The 22,023-nt window shown below is 38.8% G+C and overlaps 2 protein-coding genes across 2 annotated transcripts in view; both read right to left on the reverse strand.

The window, feature by feature from the left end:
- Positions 1-12,735, reverse strand: part of LOC133252100 (olfactory receptor 2H2-like) — a 31,313-nt gene extending 18,578 nt beyond the window's left edge. The window contains exon 1 of the mRNA XM_061424822.1: positions 12,668-12,735. Within this exon, the coding sequence (XP_061280806.1) occupies positions 12,668-12,735 (68 nt within the window). The remainder of the gene's footprint in view (positions 1-12,667) is intronic.
- A 1,236-nt stretch (positions 12,736-13,971) lies between these two features.
- On the reverse strand, positions 13,972-15,579 carry LOC133252005 (olfactory receptor 2B11; the record flags this gene model as incomplete). The annotated part of the gene is made up of 2 exons (XM_061424760.1): positions 14,594-15,579; positions 13,972-13,988 (listed from the first exon to the last, which is right to left on the reverse strand). Coding segments are annotated over exons 1-2 (945 nt in total), but the record flags the coding sequence as incomplete, so codon positions are not given.
- Between the last annotated feature and the right edge of the window lie 6,444 nt (positions 15,580-22,023).

The raw sequence follows: 22,023 nt of genomic DNA on the forward strand, positions 1-22,023 counted from the left end.
TGGGCATAATTTTTTTTCAGATGAAGTTGCTTCTTTTCCCTGCCTCTCCAGCTTTATTGAGATTTAATTGACATATAACACTGTATAAGTTTAAAGTGCACAATGTGTTGATTTGATATGCTTATATATTAAGAATGGTTACCACCAAAACCTCAATAATAGGCCCATTATGTCACATAATTACTTTTTGTTTTTGTTTTAGTGAGAACATTAAAGATCTACAGACTGAGTAACTTACAAGTACATAATATGATACTTTTAACTATAATTGTGCTATAAATTAGATTCCAAGATGTCATTTACCTTCTAACTGTAAGTTTGTACTTTTTGATCATCTCCCTGATTTCTGCACCCATCAGCCCATGGCAACCACCACTCTACTCTGTTTCTGTGAGTTCAGTTTTTCTAGATTCCACACATGTGATATCATATAGTATTTACCTACTTTTGTCTTGACATTTCATTTAACATAATGCCCTCATATTCTATCTATGTTGTTGCAAATGGTAGGATTTCCTTCTTTCTCATAACTCAATAATATCCTATCATGTTTGAACTTCACATCCTCATACTTCATAAGACAGTTCTGGTTTTCTTATTTTTATTTTTACCAGTGTGATTTGCTCATATTGTTCTTTGTGCATGGAGTAGGTTTACTTTTCCCCTCGATGTACCTAATCATAGCCATTCCCAAAGGCATCACATGTTCCTTTTCCCTTCTCATGTGCATTTTATAGTATATCAGCCCAAGTTTGATCATAGCCTTAGCAAGGGTATAAATGGCTTACCTCCAGGACACCATGGTCATTGAAGAAGTGTTGAAATTAGAGACCTGTCTTTATTAGCATCCTGGGCACAGAATCATGAAGAGATGACAGTACTAGTGCTGTGGAAATTTCCTGCCTATTTCAAGAAGCCTCAGCTTGCTGAGACTGATGAGGCAACTGGGACTCCCTTCCCAGAAGAAAATCAGCTTTGTGTCTGAATGTCTCCTATGGTGAGTTCTCCATCACCTTGGGATCTAACCATATCTGCTCCTAGTTATTAGAGATGGAAAATTTATAGGTATCCACCTTAAGGGACTTTCGCCCTGTTTTTCTGTTCATCTAAGTTAGATTTTACTGTTTTAAAACCATTCAGTAAGCAGAAAACTCAATAAATCCTATTGACCTTGGAGCCTTCTCAGTTTGGGTCCCATTCTTATGCTTTCCCTAGTCTGGTGTTTAGATTCAGAATCTAGTGATTTCTTCCTCATGGACAAAAATGTAAAGATACTCAGAAAAGACTTTGGGATTCAGGAGAAAATATTTCATATATATATATATATATATTTATATTCTAAATTATATGTATCCTTCAACTGGTGGGTCATCTTTGTGTTTATAATACTGATCCAAATATTTTTAAAAATTCTGTCAGCTGAAAAGGGCTACTGTGGCAAAAAAAAAGTTTGTCTAGGTTTTCTATAAGATGTTAAGGAAAAACTCAAATGACTTTTTGGCCAACCAAGTATTTTTTTTTTTGTAACCAAAAATTGTTTTAAGTGTAAATTAAAATGTTTGATATGGAAACTGAAAAATGTGAAAAGCAGTTGAACACATGCACAAAATAAATTATATATGTCCTTATAGAAGAAAATTCATGTATTGCGTGCATGTGTGCTAAGTTGCTTCAGCTGTGTCCTACTCTTGGGACCCTATGGACTGTAGCCTGCCAGGCTCCTCTGTTCGTGGGATTCTCCAGGCAAGAATATGGGAGTGGGTTACCATGTCCTTCTCCCAGGGGGAGAAGGGGATCTTCCCGACCCAGGGACTGAACCCACATCGTTTGCATTGGCAGGAGGGTTCTTTACCGATAGTGCCACCTGGGAAGCCCCCTCATGTATACTGAGTTTATGTAAAAAGAAGCATTAAACTTTCTCATTCTAACTCCATTCTGTTTTCCTGCAGTAGTCACCATCATAGTTTTATGTATGTACATAAGGACAAATGCAAAGCCAACTATATACATATTTTTTTCCTAAGAAAGAAAGATAGTGCTAAGTTGTGTCCAACTCTTGTGATCCCATTGACTGTAACCTGCCAGGCTCCTCTGTCCATGGGATTCTCCAGGCAAGAATACTGGAGTGGGTTGCCATTTCCTTCTCCAGGGGATCAGGAATTGAACCCAGGTTTCCTGCATTGCAGGTAGATGCTTTACCGACTGAGCTACACAGAAGAGAAGCTTCTTTTTTCCCTATGGTAGAGACAAAATGATAGGCTGAAAAACATCAAGGGGGAAAGATCTATCTGTAGGTTTTCTCTTTCTCTTACTTCATGGCACAAAGTACAAAAAATTTTACAAAAGCCAAAATCCACAATATGCTAGAGGGGAAGTGCTGTGTTTCTAAAAAGCACAAACATATTTCCTAAGTTTCCATCTCAGATCAGTTATCACTTAGTTATCATTTAGAAGCCTGTGAATATTACCTTACTTTTGGGCACTCCATTTCCTCTTCCTTTATACCGTGGCCTTGGACTAGAGGATGCCTGCACCTTCCCTTTGCCACTTAGATTTTGTTATGGCTACACTATCAAGTAACTACTAATAACAATGACTTACATAATGCAGATGCCAATGCCTGAAATAAAAACATCTCTGAATAGTGAATGCATATTTTGGTACCATTGTGAAACCAGGGTTTATATATCTATTGGAAGAACTGAGAAGTTATCAACATAGCTGTTTCTGGTTGCTGCCTACCCATTTTCATCTCCTTCATTTGGTTCTGTAAAAATATGTAGGTCTGGAGTACTAGGGAAAACTCTTCTCATGCACCAAATTGTCAGGCCACCTGCCACAGGGTGGGTTAGGAGGTAGATTAGAGAGGAAGGCTGGGGGGGTGAGCTTTACCTTGACCAGCAGAGAGACCAACATCCTAGAACACAACCACCAAAGTGCTTGGTTATGTGGCATTCTCTTCTCAGGTTGAAGTTGTTTAATTGGGAAACTACACGGGGAGACTGAGAAGAAAGTAAGAAGGACAAAGACAAATACCTTGCAGGTAATGAAGAGAATGAGGGAGTGCATGACTATATGTGGGGGGAAAAGGTGGAAAATTGTCATTTCTTGTTGAGTTTTGACTTCTGCTTCTGTAGTCCTTTTTAAAAAAAGTATATATTACTTTAATTAATTAATTTATTTGACTGCATGGGGATCTTTAATCTTCACTGTGGTGTGCAGAATCTTTAGTTGCAGCATGTGGTATCTAATTCCTTGACCAGGGATCAAACCCAGGTTTGATCTTAATAACTTAGTAATTCCCCTGCATTGGGAGCATGGAGTCTTAGCCACTGGATAATCAGGAAGTCCCTGCTTCTGTAGTCTTAAGTTTGAAAAGTTTGAATGTGTATCCTTTTCCTATTAGCTCTTATGGAACACCACACCAAGCCAGAGCTCCTGACTCTGATTCTTTGGGACCATGCAGATGTCAGTGAAGAACCATTCAGTAGAGTCCTGCCTAAATTCCTGACCCTCAAATAATCATGGCCACATTTTCCATTTAGTTTTTTTTTTTCTTTTACATAGACTCTATGGTTCTTAAAGTTTTAATCATAATTATCAAGTAATTATTCCATATATATAGAAATTATGTTATATAAAACAATGAAATAAAATATTGAATGTAGAAATAAAACCACACATATAGGGTCAAGTTATTTTTGACAAGAGTACCAAAACTATTCCATATGGAAAGGCTAGAACAATTTCCAGGAAATTTTGTTGAGAAACTGAATTTTGCTGTTCAGTCACTAAGTTGTGTCTGACTTTTTGCGACCCCATGGCCTGCAGCATTCCAAGCTTCCCTGTCCTTCACTATCTCCCACAGTTTGCTCAAATTCATGTCCATTGAGTCGGTGATGCTATCTAACTATCTCATCCTCTGCCACCCTCTTCTCATTTTGCCTTCTATCTTGGCCAGCATCAGGGTCTTTTCCAGTGAGTCAGCTCTTTGCATCAGGTGGCCAAAGTATGGAGCTTCAGCTTCATCATCAGTCCTTCCAAAGAATTTTCAGGGTTGTTTTCCTTTAGGTTTTTAAAGATAAATGTCAAGGTTAAGAACGGTTTCTTTACACCACTGAAACAGCAGATGCTTCAGTCTCAGTGGGGAAACTCTAGGGTACCAGTAATCACTGGGAAGAAAAAATGCACCTCAAATATTTCAGAGGAATGTCTTAAATAGGCAAATCTATAGAGACAGAAAGTAGATGGTTGCCTAGGACTAGGGTGTGGTGGAATGAACTTTTAGCGGTGTGGTGACTAAGGAGAGTGAGCATTCTCTGAAGAAAAGAAATCTAAAATTGTGATGAGTTTACAAATCTGTAGATATACTAAAAGCCATTGAATTTTCCATTTTTCCAGTTTTATTGAAGATAGTTGACATACTTCACTATACAAGTTCAAGGTTACAGCTTTATAGTTTGATTTATATATGTATGAAATGATTACCACAATAGATTCAATAATATCCATCTTCTCATTTGGAAACAATAAAAAAGAAGGAATAAGAAGGAAAAAAATCATTGTGTTGAAAACTCTAAGGTCTACTTTATTAGCAACTTTCCTATATAGCATACAGCTATGTTAGCTGTAGTCTTCATGTTGTACCTTGCATTCTTTTTTAAAAAATTTATTTAATTGGAGGCTAATTATAATATTGTAGTGTTGTTTTGCTATACATTGACATGAATCAGCCATGGGTGTACATGTGTTCCCCATCCTGAAACCCCTCCTACTTCCCTCCCCATCCCATCCCTCAGGGTCTTCCCAATGCACCAGCCTGGAGCTCCCTGTCCCATGCATTGAACCTGGACTGGCGATCTATTTCACATATGGTAATATACATGTTTCAATGCTATTCTCTCAAATCATCCCACTGTACATTGCATTCTTATTACTTATTTATCTTATAACTGGAGCTTTGTGTCTTTTGGCCTCCTTTCTCCAGTTCCCTCTCTCACCTCCTTCTTCCTCACCAGACACGTCTTACCTCTTTTTTCTATGAGGTTTTATTTTTATTTAGATTCTACACATAAACTAAGATTATATAATGTTTGTCTTTTTTGGTCTGATTTATTTCACTTAGCATAATGCCTTCAAGGTCCATTCAGATCACAACTGGCAGGACTTTTTCATTATTTATGGCTGAATAATATTTCGTTATCTCTATCTATACTTATATCTATGTCACAACTTTTTTATCCATTCTTCCATTGATAGACCCTTAGACTGTTTCAAAGTCATAGCTATTGTAACTAATGCTGCTATAAACATAACTGCAAATATGTTTTTGAGTTAGTGTTTTCATTTCTTGGATACATTCCTATCCCAGAAGTGGAGTTTCTGGATCATATGGTAGTTTTATTTTTATGTTTTTGAAGAACCTCAGTAGTGGCTGAAAAAATTTACTATCCCACCAATAGTTCACAAATCTTCCCTTTTCTCCACATTCATGCCAGTGTTTAGCCCTTGGCTTTTTGATGATGGCTATTGTAACAGGTGTGAAGTGATAGCTTCCCGTAACTTTGATTTGCATTTCCCTAATGACTAGTGATGTCGAATATCTTTCCATGTACATTTTAGCCTTTCATATATTCTACTCAAGTTCTTGCCAATTTTTAACTGGGTTTTTTTTTTATTAAGTTGTACAAGTTCTCTATATGTTTTGAATATCAACCCTGTATTAGATATATTGTTTGCAAATATTTTTTCCTATTCCTTAGGTTGTCTTTTCATTTCTCTGGTGGTTTCTTTTGCTGTGCAGAACATTTTCAGTTTCACTTGTTTATTTTTAAAATTTTGTAGCTTGTGCTTTAGGTGTCATATTGAATTGTACATTATAAATGAATGAATTGTGTGATATGAAGTAACACATCAATAAAACCATTGGCTTTAAACATAAAAGTATATCTCAGAGGGTTATTTTGCTACATGTTTTTCCTGAAGATTTAGTCCTTTGACATTTTCTCTCACTATAGAGGATTTTTTAAAGCTTAGATTTTTATCCTTAAAAAAATGGATGTTATGCAGTAAACTGTTGACTGCAATATTTTTCCAGGTGGAGAGACTGCTTCAAACTACTGCCTTTCCTGGTGGACACAGTGGGGGGATGACATTCCCCCGTGGCATGGCTGACACTGAGTATGGACGAGGATGACAATGAATTATATTCATGGACATTCGGGCAATGATCTGAAATGCATTAACAAGGATTCATTTTTACTCCACTGACTTGCTTCTATGTCCAACCTTGACATATTATGAAGTCTACACTCCACTAACATTGGTTTCACTTTTTTCTACACTGACCCTATCACTCTTTGTATTGTCTTTGCCCCCTTTGAGTACAGTCATGATAGAAACCAGATGGTTAGATTAGTGATTGTCCACTTGACAAGAGAGAGAAAAACAAAAGTTTCATGGGGGAAGCAACTTCAGTTAGCAGGTGAGTTGGATTTATTGGATCTTTGGAAGAGGGTCCCATGGGGTTGAATCTCAGCCTCTGAGAAAGGAGAGCTGCTGGATTGATGTTGGTGTTCCAGAGGGATATGAAGGTCTGCTTCTTCAAGTGTTGCATACTGGAGCAGCTGCTGCCTCTGGAATAAGCTGCTGCAGCTGAGGGAAAGCAGTGTTGCTGAGATGAATTTGAGACATATAAGAAAGCAGGATGAAATAGTAATTCTGTCTCTTTTAGCCTGAGTACCATGCTTCTAAATGGAAGAATTTATAGGAAGCAGCCAACCAGTAAGAAGCCTTTTACTCAGAGTCCCAGTTCTGCAAAGAGGAATGCAAAGGAGTCAACTTGACATTGAGAGGCAATAACTTTAGAGCCAGCACAGTACTATTTAGTATGGAGTGTGAATAAAAATAAGTGAACATGAGAATTGAGTATGTGTGCCAAGAGATGACCAAGGGAGGTTTCAGGAGTTAGGGGTGAGGAGATGGGACTAGGGGAAGTTTTGGTGTGCCTCTTTTAGTTCAGCAAGGAAGATTTCATAAAATAGATGATATTGAGGTTCAAAGGAAGAAAATGATAAATCTCAATATACTTGGGGTAAGATCATGATTCTAATTTTCATGATGTGTGTTTCACACATTATATAGTTGAAACAGCAAGACCCTAGGGTCCTTGTCCCCACCTCCACATGTTCTCAGCTTGCCTTTCTCTGTGGAAAAACATTAGGCAAATAATAAGTTTCATCAGAGAAATGAGAACATACAGAAACAAAGGAAAGCAGACAAAGGAGACTAAATAATAATAGTTTAGTCATTAAGCATAGTCAAGGACCTTTGCTTCCTTCTCAGAGGCTATAGATAATATTCTGAATCATGTCCTGTGAGCTGTCTTATAGATACTGAAACATCTACCCTGTGGACAAGTTAATTACATGATGACCAGACTGTAGTGGTGACATAACCTGCCAGAATTCTGATAACTGGCCTCAAGGAAATGGGAACAAACTGACCCTGGAACCGAAGATCAACTGTACTTAAAATAATCAAGGTAAGGGGGAAAAGGACAGTTAAGGAGTTTGAGATAGACATGTACACACTTCTATATTTAAAATGGATAACCAACAAGGACCTACCGTATAGTACATGGAACTCTGCTCAATGTTATGTGGCAGCTTGGAAGGGAGGGGAGTTTGTGGAAGAATGGATACATGAGTATGTATGGCTGAGTTCTTCACTGTTCACCTGAAACTGTCACAGCATTGTTTGTTAATCAGCTATATCCCAATATAAAATAAAAAGTTAAAGCAAACAAACAAACAAAAAGAATTAAGATGATGCTTGTTGGACTACCAATGACCAATTTCAAGATGACTGCCAGAGCTGACTGTGCTGTTTCTGTCAAGGGGAGTTGGCCTTTGGACAGGCATCCACTCCCTCCACCTCCAACCGGTTGCCAGGCTCTGAAAAAAAGCAAGTTTTCATTTCCACCAACCTGGCCTCTTTCATGACTTTTGAGAAGTGAGCAGCCAAACCTGAGTTCAGCAACATAGTGAACAGATATCCTTGGGATAAAAGGGAATGAAAAAAGAAATTGTCAAGATGTGCCAGCAGTAATATCTATTTTCAACATCTCTCAAGGTCATTGGTTGTTACTATGTTCTAGAGATGGCCAAATGTGATGAATTTGAAAATATTAATATAAACCATGCACCATAATTGTATTATAAAATGCCAGGCCTGTCATTTTCAGTAAAATAAGCACTTAGAGAAACACTGTGATGACTTAACTGCATCTCCACCCCCAGAATAAAATGAGAGTAACAAGTTATGATCAACCTAGACAGCATATTAAAAAGCAGAGACATTACTTTGCCAACAAAGGTCCATCTCATCAAGGCTATGGTTTTTCCAGTAGTCATGTATGGATGTGAGAGTTGGTCTATAAAGAAAGCTGAGCACCGAAGAATTGATGCTTTTGAACTGTGGTGCTGGAGAAGACTCTTGAGAGTCCCTTGGACTGCAAAGAGATCCAACCAGTCCATCCTAAAGGAGATCAGTCCTGGGTGTTCATTGGAAGGACTGATGTTGAAGCTGAAACTCCAATACTTTGGCCACCTGATGTGAAGAGCTGACTCGTTTGAAAAGATCCTGATGCTGGGAAAGATTGAAGGCAGGAGGATAAGGGGACAACAGAGGTTGAGATGGTTGCATGGCATGACCGACTCAATGGAGATTAGTTTGAGTAAACTCTGGAAGCAGGGAGGCCTGGCATGCTGTGGTCCATGGGGTTGTGAAGAGTCAGACACAAGTGAATGACTGAATTGAACTGCACAAGACTTACATGTTTATGTGATATAACATAAAATGGTTATCCTTATGCTGGAGAATTTGGCTGGAATGTAGAATGAAAATGTAGTTTTCAAAATCAACTGAAAAAAGGATGCTGCATTAGAACCTTATGCCTTGAATCAGTCTTTACAACTGCAATATGGATATAGGAGACAAGGATGAGCAGAGGAAGAACTAATGCCTGGTGGATGGACAGCCATCATAGGAGATGAAACTAAGAGAAAGGACAAGGATAAGCATATGTTTTATTTAGAAATTTGGGTTTTTCTTGAAATATAATGAGTTCCAAAGGCATTAAAAAAGTGAAAGCACTTGAAAAAGGTCAAATTTGTGTGCTTAACTTACATGATTTTTAAAACATCTGATAATTGCTAATGAGGGAAACATGGAAGATTGTAGTAATTCTTTAGAGAAATAAAGAATTAAAACATTTATTTTATTTATTTTATCTTCATGGACTAAGAGTGACCTGATTAGACTTTGGGTCTGCTAAATGATTAATGTCAGAAATAAGTGACATGCATACGCTGGCTTAAAACTCAACATTAAAAAACTAGGATTAAGGCATCTGGTCCCATTACTTCATGGCAAATATATGAGGAAACAATGGAAACAGTGGCAGATTTTGTTTTCTTGGGCCCCAAAATCACTACAGAAAGCAACTGCAGCCATGAAATTAAATGATGCTTGCTCCTTGGAAGAAAAGCTATGACAAACCTAGATAGCATATTAAAAAGTAGAGACATCACTTTGCCAACAAAGATTCATATAGTCAAAGCTATAGTTTTTACAGTCATCCAGTAGGATGTGAAAGCTGGACCATAAAGAAGGCTGAGTACCAAAGAATTGATGCCTTCTAATTGTGGTGCTGGAGAAGACTCTTGAGAGCCTCTTGCACTGCAAGGAGATAAAACTAATTAATCCTAAAGGCAATCAACCCTGAATATCCGATTGGAAGAACTGATGCTGAAGCTGAAGCTCCAATACTTTGGCCAACTAATGTGAAGAACCAACTCATTGGTAAAGACTCTGATGCTGGCAAAGATTGAGGGCAGGAGGAGAAGAGGGTGACAGAGGATGAGATGATTGGATGGCATCACAGACTGAATGGATATGAGTTTGAACAAACTCCGGGAGACAGTGAAGGACAGTGAAGTCTGGCATGCTGCAGTTCATGGGATCACAGAGTCAGACACAACTTAGCAACTGAAAAACAACAACAAAACCATAATTCAAAAAGATACATGTACTCCAGTCTTCACCGGAGCACTATTTACGATAGCCAGGACATGGAAGTAACCTAAAGGTTCATTGACCAAGGGATGGATAAACTGAGATGTGGTACCTATATATAATACAATGGGATATCACTCAGCCATAAGAAAATATGAAGCAATGCTGTTTGTAGCACCATGGATGGACCTAGAGGTTGTCATAGTGAGTGAAGTAAATCAGACAGAGAAGGAGAAATAGCGTATGATATCACTTATATCTGGAATCTAAAAAAATGATACAAATGAACTTATTTACAAAACAGAGAGTTACAGATGTAGAAAATAATTTTATGGTTACCAGAGGGTAAGGGAGGAAGGAATAAATGGGCAGATCGGGATTGACATATACAGACTATTACATATAAAATAGATATACCTACTGAGTAGTGCAGGAAACTACTCGAAACTATGTAGTGGCCTAGATGGGAAAACAGTCTAAAAATGATTCACTGAGCTGTGCAGCAGAAACTAACACGACATTGTAAATCAACTATAATCCAATAAAAATAAACAAAAATAAAAAAGAAATAAGTGCCATGGAAATCCTAGATTTAATATCATTCTTTTTTTTCTATACAAATCTCAATAATTAATGATTCTGCCACAAGGTGATATGGCTAACAACTACCTGAATATTTTGCAAACCCCATATTTAGTGTGTGAAAAACCTTTATCGATCAAAGGTTGACCCTCTATAGGCGGCAGTGAAATTTTAGAATATATATTGCCAAGCTTTCTTGAGGAAGATTTTGATATTCTGCTGACTTTCATGTTCACTTCAAGAGGGTGTCTACTCAGGGTAGACACCTTGAGACACCAAGTTAGGCGTTGAGTCATTTTGAGTAAAGTATCCAAGATGTGACCATTGAAGACCATGGCTTTGCTCTTAATTGGCAACATATAACTACTTCCAAGAACCTCTCAAAGAGTCTCTCTATATTCACAGTACAAACCAATATATTTCCAAATCTTTCTTGGGAAAAATGATATTTTTGAAAGAGTACGTGAAGAACACACACATTCTATTATTTCCTTTTCATAAGTTTTTCTCATTTTTCTACAAAGTAGTTACAAAGGCAGAGGAAAGTGAATTTCAAGAAGTTTACTGTAAAACAAAGCAGAGCACCAAGAGCATATAAAATATTTGGAGTCCTGTGTTTCATTATAAAAATTTACCTATATTTTTATATCTATCATGTCAGTTGATTGTAATATAAACATGTTTTAATTTATTTATTAGTTGAGTTATTTAAATATTTTCCCCTAAAATGTTGCATAACATTGATGCTTCTGGAAAATTCACCATGTTTACCTGTGGCTTTATATAACTAATATTGAATAGTCTAGGGGTTCCTAGTATTCTAGTTATCTATGGCTGCCTGCCACTGCCCTCTGCTGTCCCACCCAGAGTGAAATTTAGTGGCTTAGAGTAACAACTGCTGCTGCTGCTAAGTTGCTTCAGTCGTGCCCAACTCTGTGCAACCCCATAGATGGCAGCCCACCAGGCTCCACCATCCCTGGGATTCTCCAGGCAAGAGTACTGGAGTGGGTTGCCATTGCCTTCTCCAACTATTATTACTAGAGTGACAACTATTTTATTGCTAAGTCACTTCTGTTGTGTCCAATTCTTTGCAATCCTATGGACTGTAGCCCCCCAGGCTTCTCTGTCTCACCATTTTGTGGGTTAGGAATTTGAGCAGAGCTCAGCTGGGAGGGAGACTCATCTGCTCCATGTTATGTCTACCAAGGTCACTAGAAGGTCTTCAACTAGTGGGGAGGTCTAGGATGGTTCCACTCAGGTGTGGCACAGCTGGCTGGAAGCCTCGTTCATTTTGTACAGTAGAATTTACCTGCAGTTTCCCTAGCAAGGATGTCTTAGGATAGCTGGACTTCTTACCTAGGGATTTTAGGGACCCAGAAGGAATATTATTATCTGGAAGCTGCCAGGTTTTTCTTACAACCCTATCTTTATTTATTTATTTTTAAAAAATCTTTATTTTGTATTGTGTATAGTCAGTTAACAATGTTGTGATAGTTTCAGGCCTGAACAAGAAAGGGACTCAGCCAAATATATACATGTATCCATTCTGCCCCAAACTCGCCTCCCATCCAGGCTGTCACATAACACTGAACAGAGTTCCCTGTGCTATACATTATGTCTTTATTGGTTATCCATTTTAAATATAGCAGTGTGTACGTGTCCATCCCAAATTCCCTAATTATCCTTCCTCCCCTACCTTTCCCCCAGCAACCATAAGTTCATTCAAATGGTCAATCAAGTCACTAAGGTCAGTCCTCATTTAAAAAGAAAATTAGTCTCCACTTCTCATTGCAGGATAGAAAAGACCTTGAGATCATCTTTAATCTAGCATGTCTTTTGAGAAACTTAATACTCTCCATGTGTTCTAGAATTAGGTCAGTTCATTTCATAGCTGTATGTGTGGATTGACTTTCTTCCAGGTCACACTGCTTTGTTGAATTGGATCTGTGTCATCAGGAAAAACGAGAGGAGTAAGCTCTCATGCATCATTATGTATGTTTGCTACTACCCAGTGGCTGCTATATGGTCGCCCAGGGGGGAAAAGTCCTTCGTCGTCTTGGTACCAGGAATAGTCATGATTTTTTCACTTTTTCACTCCTCTTAAATCAAATGCTTTAGCTTTCTGATTCATATTCCTTTTTTTGTCCTTACTGTAGAAGGACTTCTTCAATTTTGTTTTTTCTTAATTTTTATACATTATTTATATTACTATTATTATACACTATTTCTTATGCTTGCATATTTGGCATATGCATGGCAGGGGGATAAAAATGAATGAATTAAATTTAAAGAAATCTAGAACAGGAAAAAACAAAATACAAATATAAAGTTCTAACATTATCATCTGTTTTACTACTAAGAGAAGTGGCCCACACGGTTCTGGTTTAGTTCTTGTCTCAGTTCTTTCATTTACTGGAAGGACCTTGGCCAAGCTATTGCAACCTCTCTAGTAATTAATTTATTTTATGACAATGAAGAATCATAACAGTGATTATACTATAAAGTTATTTGCAGATTAAACAAGATGGTCTGTGTAAATGCACTTAATGTAGTACTTACATTTTGGAAGTCTGCTACAAATACTAGCTATTGCAATAAACTTGAACTTGTTGTTTAAAGTTTTTATTGTCATTAATTAGGATTGTATTTATATCCTGTGTTCTCAATTAGAATGCATTCTCTTTTTTGGAAAAGAGATTATGCCATTTTTTTTTTTGTTTGTTTTTGTACTCATAGAACCAATATAGAGTTTTATATACTCACAATACATATGCTTGTACTAGTTCTCAGTAAATGGTGGAAAAAACTTTCTATAGAAAAAAACTTTAACTTGAAAAAAGCACCACCTAAGACAGGAATAAGAAAGTAATCTACTTCAGTTTTGGAATTTTTTCAAAAGCACATATAATTTATGAAGATTTAAATACATGAAGAAGAGCATAAATTTCTTATAAGTAGTATAAGATTGCTTAGTTTCACCTTATTTATGCTTAAAAGTAATGCGAAAAGGAAGAAAGTTTAGAAAGAGACAAATGGGAGAAGCAGAAGAAAAACAGGAACATGAAAAGGGGAAAAGATCAGGAAATTAGAAGCTAAATAATTTGACACTTACTGGACATCAATTCAGTTCAGTTCAGTTTAGTCGCTCAGTCGTGTCCGACTCTTTGTGACCCCATGGACGAAGCATGTCAGGCCTCCCTGTCCATCACCACCTCTTGGAGTTTATTCAAATTAATGTCCGCTGAGTCAGTGATGCCATCCAACCATCTCATCATCTGTCGCCCCCTTCTCCTCCTGCATTCAATCTTTTCCAGCATCAGGGTCTTTTCAAATGAGTCAGTTCTTTGCATCAGATGGCCAAAATATAGGAATTTTAGATTCAACATCAGCCCTTCCAGTGAATATTCAGGACTGATTTCCTTTAGGATGGACTGGTTGGATCTCCTTGCAGACCCTGGGACTCTCAAGTCTTCTCCAACACCACAGTTCAAAAGCATCAATTCTTCAGCACTCAGCTTTCTTTATAGTCCAACTCTCATATCCATACATGACTACTGGAAAAACAATAGCCTTGACTAGACAGACCTTGGCAAAGTAATGTCTCTGCTTTTTAATATGCTGTCTTAGTTGGTCATAGCTTTTATTCCAAGGAGCAAGCATCTTTTCATCAATTCTGTTTAAACGGTTCCTAATTATGGCCTCTTAGAATTAAAGATCCCTGGGAAAGGTGGGACTTTAGATACTGTGAGAACACAGGAAGTGAGATACTTTGGGTAGCGAATTTTGGGCTCTCTCAAAAACAAGTACACCGTTTCATTATTGACTCCTTAATGAAAAGTATTCTAAGCACACAATACACCTGCCTAGTTTTCTCTAACTAATGGAAACTACCACATCTCAGGTCTGTACCTTATGCAGAACCTCCAGATCCTTGCCAGAAGTCTTCTCAAAGCACCCTTCACATCCTTGTTCCTTAGGGTATAGATGAAGGGATTGAGGGTGGGGGTGATAATGGAATAGAAGAGGGAGATAAATTTGCCCTGCTCTTGGGAGTAGCTGGAAGGAGGTTGCAGGTACATGTAGGTGGCAGGTAGGTAGAAGAGGGAGACCACCACCACCTGGGAAGAACAGGTCCCAAAGGTTTTGTGCCGACCCTTGGAGGACTGAATTCTGAACACTGCACGGACAATGAAGCCATAGGAGAGAAGGATGAGAGCCAGGGGGACCAGCACAAAGAAGGCCACCAGCACCGCCAGTGTGGTGTCATTCACGGCTGTGTCAGTACATGATAGCTTGATCATGGCTGGCACTTCACAGAAGAAGTTATTTAGCACCTGTCGCCCACAGAAAGGCAACTGCACTGTCAGGACCACTTGAACGAGGGAGTTGCCAAAGCCACTGAGCCAGGCCACAGCCACTAGCTGCTGGCATAAAGGGCGGTGCATGATAATGGTATATCGGAGGGGCTCGCAAATGGCCACGTAGCGGTCCAGGGCCATGGCTGCCAAAATGATGCACTCAGTGCATCCCAACCAGTGGAAAATTGCATACTGTACTGTGCATCCACTGTAGCTGATGGTCTTGCTGGAGCTGCCCATGTTGACCAGCATCTGAGGAACAGTGGTGGTGGTATAGCAGAGGTCCAGGAAGGAGAGGTGGCTAAGGAAGATGTACATGGGGCTGTGGAGCTGGGGATCCAGGCGGGACACCAAGATGATGGAAATGTTCCCCAACATGGCCAGCACATAGGACACTAGGAGGACCACAAAGAGAGGGAGTTCCAGCCATGGCCTGTCAGAAACACCCAGAAGGATGAAGTCCTTAGGGGGATCCCCCCAAATGCTTTGGTTGTCACTTCTCATGCTGAGGCACTTTCCAGCACCTGGGATGAATTGAGAAAGCTGGCATAAAATAAATAAATAAATAAATAAATGAAAAATGTCTTTCTCATTCCTGTGCTTGCTCTTGCTTTCACAAGTTCCACCTATCTGATTTTCCTTACCTCTTTGAAAGTGAAAATGAAAGTCACTCAGTCGTATCCAACTCTTCAGGACCCATGAAATGTAGTCCATGAAAATTTACAGGCAAGAATATTTGAGTGGGTAGTCATTCCCTTCTCCAGGGGATCTTCTCAACCCAGGGATCAAACCCAGGTCTCCCACATTGCAGGCAGATTCTTTACCAGCTGAGCTATCAGGGAAACCTAAGAACACTGGAATAAGTAGCCTATTCCTTCTCCAGCGGATCTTCTTGACCCAGGAATCAAACTGGGGTCACCTGCATTGCAGGAGGATTCTTTACAAGCTGAGCAACCAGGGAAGCCTTATCTCTGTAGGGACACTGAAATATTGGGGAAATCAGAACCATGAATTAGAAGAGTTACATATATGTCTTGCTTTCCTTCATAGTCTTTGACCTTGACTATGCCATTTAATTTTTCTGAAACTTAATTTCTGCATCTGTAATGTGTGGAGAAAGTACCTGCTTCAACTACAGAGTCTTGAGGATGATAAAGGGACATTAGGTTTGTGAAAGCAATTTTCTTCCAGTTTGGTCGAAGTCTGCCATAGCTCCCATCACTATCAGAAGGTTTGAATTCTCTCTACATAGTCATTAACAAGGCATTGGTCATTTTCTCAGGCATTCTTGCTTTGCCTTTTGGAGGTGGTAGTGGGAGGGAGCTTAAAGGTGGTATAAAATAAGAATAAGGGCTTTGTAAACAGATAAGGGGTTTCTTGATAAGAACACATCCTACTTACCTCCTAAGGCTTATATTGCCTCCCTGACCCTCTGTACCATGCTGGTCTCTCCCTCCATGACAGTTCATACATGTGCAGCACTATTATTCAATTTGTCAGTAAATAGAAAGCACAGTCCAACATCTTCTGAGTGGAGGAGTTAAGTCGTGCCCACCTTTGACTCAGTCATGTCAACAAATGAGACCCCAGAACGTAGAATTCTGAGCAAACGGAGAAAAGTGTTGGTCAGTGGAAGAAACATAGCACCTCAAGTTTTCTACTGAAAGATCCAATTGCCTCTAGAGAAAACAGACAGTTTGAATGACATTTGAATTCCCTCTACAACTTCTTTGCCAAGGAGCTGTTTCCTCTCGGAGTTGAAAGACACAACTGATTCCATTGCTGTCAGAAAGCAACTGGGTTGCTATTTGCTGATTCAAGGGGTCTTACTACTGAGCTGCGTCAATTTCCAAACTCCTGCACTCCCCATAGGACTGTACACCCTCAAGTTCTTGGTGGAGATGATATAATCCATGAAACTATTGAAAGGGAATTGAGTCCTGTGTGCAGGTAACCTATGAAGTATTCATTTTAAAATTATTTATACCAAATTCAGTTTGGTTGCTCAGTCATGTCCGACTCTTTGCGATCCCATGAACTGCAGCATGCCAGGCCTCCCTGTCCATCACCAACTCCTGGAATCCACCCAAACCCGTGTCCATTGAGTCGGCGATGTCATCCAACCATCTCATCCTCTGTTGCCCCTTCTCCAATTTTATTAAAAATTGGTATTTTTAATGCCAATTATACAACTGGCATTAAAATACAATTATATTGTATTTTTAATTGGAGTATAATTGCTTTACGATGTTGTTTTAATTTCTGTTGTACAACGAAGTGGATAAACTATATCCTCTCCCTCTTGAGCTTCCCTCCCCACTCCCCACCATCCCTCTAGGTCATTACAGAGCACCAAGTTGAGCTCCCTGTGTATACAGCAGCTTCTCTCTAGCTATTTATTTTACACATGGTACTGTAATATATATATATGTGTGTCAATCCTATTCTTCCAATTTATCCCACCCTCCCTTCCCCCCGACCCCATGTCCATTCTCTACATCTGCATGTTTGGTTTTATACATAAAATCTAAAATTCATAGAGATCTCTTCAGTCTGCTGCTGCTGCTAAGTGACTTCAGTTGTGTCCAACTCTGTGCGACCCCATAGATGGCAGCCCACCAGGCTCCATCCCTGGGATTCTCCAGGCAAGAACACTGGAGTGGGTTGCCATTTCCTTCTCCAATGCATGAAAATGAAAAGTGAAAGTGAAGTTGCTCAGTCATGTCTGACTCTCAGCGACCCCATGAACTGCAGCCCACCAGGCATCTCTGTCCATGGGATTTTCCAGGCAAGAGTACTGGAGTGGGGTGCCATTGCTCTTCAGTCTAGATGAGGTAATAAGCATATTTCCTCCCACCCCCACAGTCTTACATTCTAAAGAACTCTAATACATTTGAAAAGAATTCAAACTCTGGGGTTGAAATGGATAAATAAATGCAAATTACCTTTCTTCCTCTGCTTTTTCAAAGCTATATTATAATATTTCCTATATTCTTGTGGAACATCCAGTTGCTGCACTTCTCCCCCCTACCTGTTCTATCAAAAGTACTTCTAGGATAGTTCTTACTGAATTTCATTATTTTATCTCTAATGGGAAATCAGCACTCAGATTTTGATACATGAGTTGCAGCAGGGCAAAGTAGGGTTTTCTCCCTTTTTAAAATGAAAAGTGATCATGTCGCTTTCCTTTCCTAATTTCTGATTCTAAGGTTTCCTCTCAGAACCTAAAATATACAAGAAAGGGAACTGTTGCAGGGATATTGAAAAAAGATAAAAGTATGGGGGTAGTGAAGTCACTCAGTTGTGTCTGACTCTTTGCAACCCTATGGACTGTAATCCACCAGGCTCCTCCATCCATGTGATATTTCAGGCAAGATTACTGGGTGGGTTGCCATTTCCTTCTCCATGAGAACTTTCTGACCCAGGGATCAAACCTGGGTCTCCCACATTGCAGGCAGACTCTTTACTGTCTGAGCCACCAAGGAATCCTAAAGGTATGGAGGAAGAAAGAAAAATATATACAGGCTATTGTAATAATAAATACAAATTATTCTTTTTTCAGATTTGGCTTGGCTTTATTTTTTATCTTATTTGAGTAAGCACTCAGTGTGAGTGAGATTCTTTAATAACAGCTTTACATGATTGACTTCCGTGGTGGCTCAGATGGTAAAGCGTCTGCCTACAATGCAGGAGACCCAGGTCCGATCCCTGGGCTGGGAAGATCCCCTGGAGAAGGAAATGGCAACCCACTCCAGAACTCTTGCCTGGAAAAATCCCATGGACGCAGAAGCGTGGTAGGCTACAGCCCATGAAGTTGCAAAGAGTCGGACACGACTGAGCAACTTCACTTTCCTTTCGCTTTCACTTTTATATGATTATCTTCAGTTCAGTTCAGTTCAGTTCAGTCGCTCAGTCGTGTCCGATTCTTTGCGACCTCCATGAATTGCAGCACACCAGGCCTCCTTGTCCATCACCAACTCCCGGAGTTCACTCAAACTCACGTCCATCGAGTCGGTGATGCCATCCAGCCGTCTCATCCTCTGTCGTCCCCTTTTCCTCCTGCCCCCAATCCCTTCCAGAATCAGAGTCTTTTCCAATGAGTCAACTCTTCGCATGAGGTGGCTTTAGGGCTTTAACAATCCAGTAAGGCAGATGTTTTCACTCCTGTTTTACTGCTAAGCAGACTGACTTGGGGAAGATAACTCGTTTACCTTAGATTATTTATGTAGCAGCAAGAGATAATCAATACTGAAAGCTATGATCTTAATCATTATTCTCTCTAGCACTTTGCCTTTTAATTTTTTAAATTAAGGTCTAATGGACATATAACACTATATTAGTTTCAGGTGTACAATATAATGATTCTCTATTCATATATATTGGAAAATTATTACCATAGTAATTCTATTTGACATTCTGTTTTCATATAGTTACAATTTTTTCTTGTTATGAGAACACTTACAATTTACTCCCTTAGCAACTTTCAAATATACAATACACTACTATTAAGGCAATAATAGAAGGCAATACTAGAAGGCAATGGCACCCCACTCCAGTACTCTTGCCTGGAAAATCCCATGGACAGAGGGCCTGGTGGGCTGTAGTCCATGGGGTCGCTAAGAGTCGGGAAGGACTGAGTGACTTCACTTTCAATTTTCACTTTCATCCATTGGAGAAGGAAATGGCAACCCACTCCAGTGTTCTTGCCTGGAGAATCCCAGGGATGGGGGAGTCTTGTGGGCTGCTGTCTATGGGGTCACACAGAGTCAGACATGACTGAAGTGACTTAGCAGCAGTATTATTAATTATAGTTACCATGATGTATATTACATCTCCATTACCTATTTAATTTATAAGTGAAAGTTCATACCTTTTGTCCCTGTTAGTCCATTTTGTCCATCTTCCCACCTCTGCCAATTGCCAGTCTGTTTTCTGTGTCTATGAGCTTTTTTTTTTTTCCCTAGTAGTTCACATATAAGTACAATCAATCATATGGTATTTTTGTTTCTCTAACTTAGTTCACTTAGCATAATGCCCTCAAGGCCCATCAATGTTGTCACAAATAGCAAGATTTTATTTTTTTATCGTCCTGTAGTATTTCATGTGTATATATACCACATTTTCTTTATCCACTCATTCATTGATGAATGATGGGTCATTTAGCTTGGTTCCATATCTTGACTATTGCAAATAATGCTTCAGTGGGTGTGTATATACATCTTTTTGAATTATGCGTATAGCTTGTTTTATTGAGGTTCACTTTATTGGCCTTTTCATTTATTATATTTTTTACAAGTTGAAAGTTTGTGGCAACCCTGCACTGAAAAATTTATTGGCATTATTTTTTCAATAGCATCTGTTCACTTCACATCTCAGTGTCCCATTTTAGTACTTTTCACAATATTGCAAACTTTTTAATGATTATTTTATTTATTATGGTGATTCGTGATCAGTGATCCTGTCCTCTTTTTGTTTTTAGCTGCACCACATGGCTTGTGGGATCTTCGTTTCCTGACCAGGGACTGAACTCAGGGCCTCAGCAGTGCAAGAGCAGAGTCCTAACCACTGGACCTCCAGGGAATTCCCTATGGTCAGTGATCTTTGATATTACTGTTGCAAAACAATTATAACTCCCTGAAGGCTCAGATAATGGTTAGCCTTTTTCTTTTTTCAGCAATAGAGCATTTTAAAATTAGGGTATGTACATTTTTAAAAATATACTTCTGTTACACTTTTAATAGACTACAATATAGTAACTTTTATATGCACTGGGAAACCAAAAAAAAAAAAAATGTGTCATTTGTTTTATCGATATTTGCTTTATTGTTGTGGTCTGAAACAGAACCCACAATATCTCTGAGTTATGCCAGGATTGTTTTTGGTTTCTTCAGATGAACACCCAAAAGTGGAATTTCTGAATCATATTTAATTGTCCCACTTTTATTTTTTTCCATACCACTTACCATAGTGGCTGCACCAATTTACATTCCCACCAACAGTGAATGAGGGTGGCTTTTTCTCCATATCCTCACCAACAATTGCTGAGTTTTTGGTGACAGCCATTCTGACAGGTGTGAGGTGATGCTTCATTGTGGTTTGGACTTGTATTTCTCTGATGATTAGTGATGTTGAACACCTTTTCTTGCTGGTTGTTTATAATGTTTCCTTTGGATAAAATGTCTACTCAGGCCCTCTGCACATTAGAATTGAATTGAATTGATTGTTTTTTATTATTAAGTTGTATGAATTTATATAGATATTTTGGATATTAACCCCTTATCAGTTATTATAATTTACAAATATTTTCTCTTATTTAGTAAGTTGCCTTTTCATTTTTCTGGTAATTTCCTTTGCCATGCAGAAATTTAGTTTGATGTAATCCCTCTTGTTTAGTTTTGCTTTTGCTGTTTTTTCTTCTAGAACTTTGCTTTTGTAAAAGCAGTTAGTGACTGGGAGAGCAGCAGCATTTGTGCAAATGACTAAGACAGAAAAGAATGCCAGAAAGAGAAAAGTAATGTCAGAGGAGGGAGAGTGGTAAGGGAATTGAGAAGAGATTTTTTGTAATTTCCAGTTCAGTGTATCAGGCATTTCTGGATGACCATGCGTGCGCACGCGCATACACACACACACACACACACACACACACACACACCTCAACTGCAAACCTGGGCTGTTTTACTTTACATCATATGCTTGATTTCATTATAGCTCAACCTCTACTTCTTTCATCAAGCATCCTCACTGATCCTCACTGTGGGTCATCCCCAGTAAAATCCCATAGACAGAGAGGTTTGAAGAGCATAGGTAACCATATCCTCACAAGAAGACTGAGGTATGATTTTTCAAGGTGTTTTACTTATAGAGATTATAAAACAGACAAACAAACATTTTCTAGCAAACCATGAGAAAGGATAGGAAGTAAATCAGCACTGAATGAGTGTCATTACTTAGTCTGTGTACCAGACACTATATATGGACTGTTTCAGTTCCTACTTCAATAACTCTG

Source organism: Bos javanicus, chromosome 7, assembly GCF_032452875.1.
Source record: "Bos javanicus breed banteng chromosome 7, ARS-OSU_banteng_1.0, whole genome shotgun sequence".
In the NCBI taxonomy this organism is placed as follows: Eukaryota; Metazoa; Chordata; class Mammalia; order Artiodactyla; family Bovidae; genus Bos; species Bos javanicus.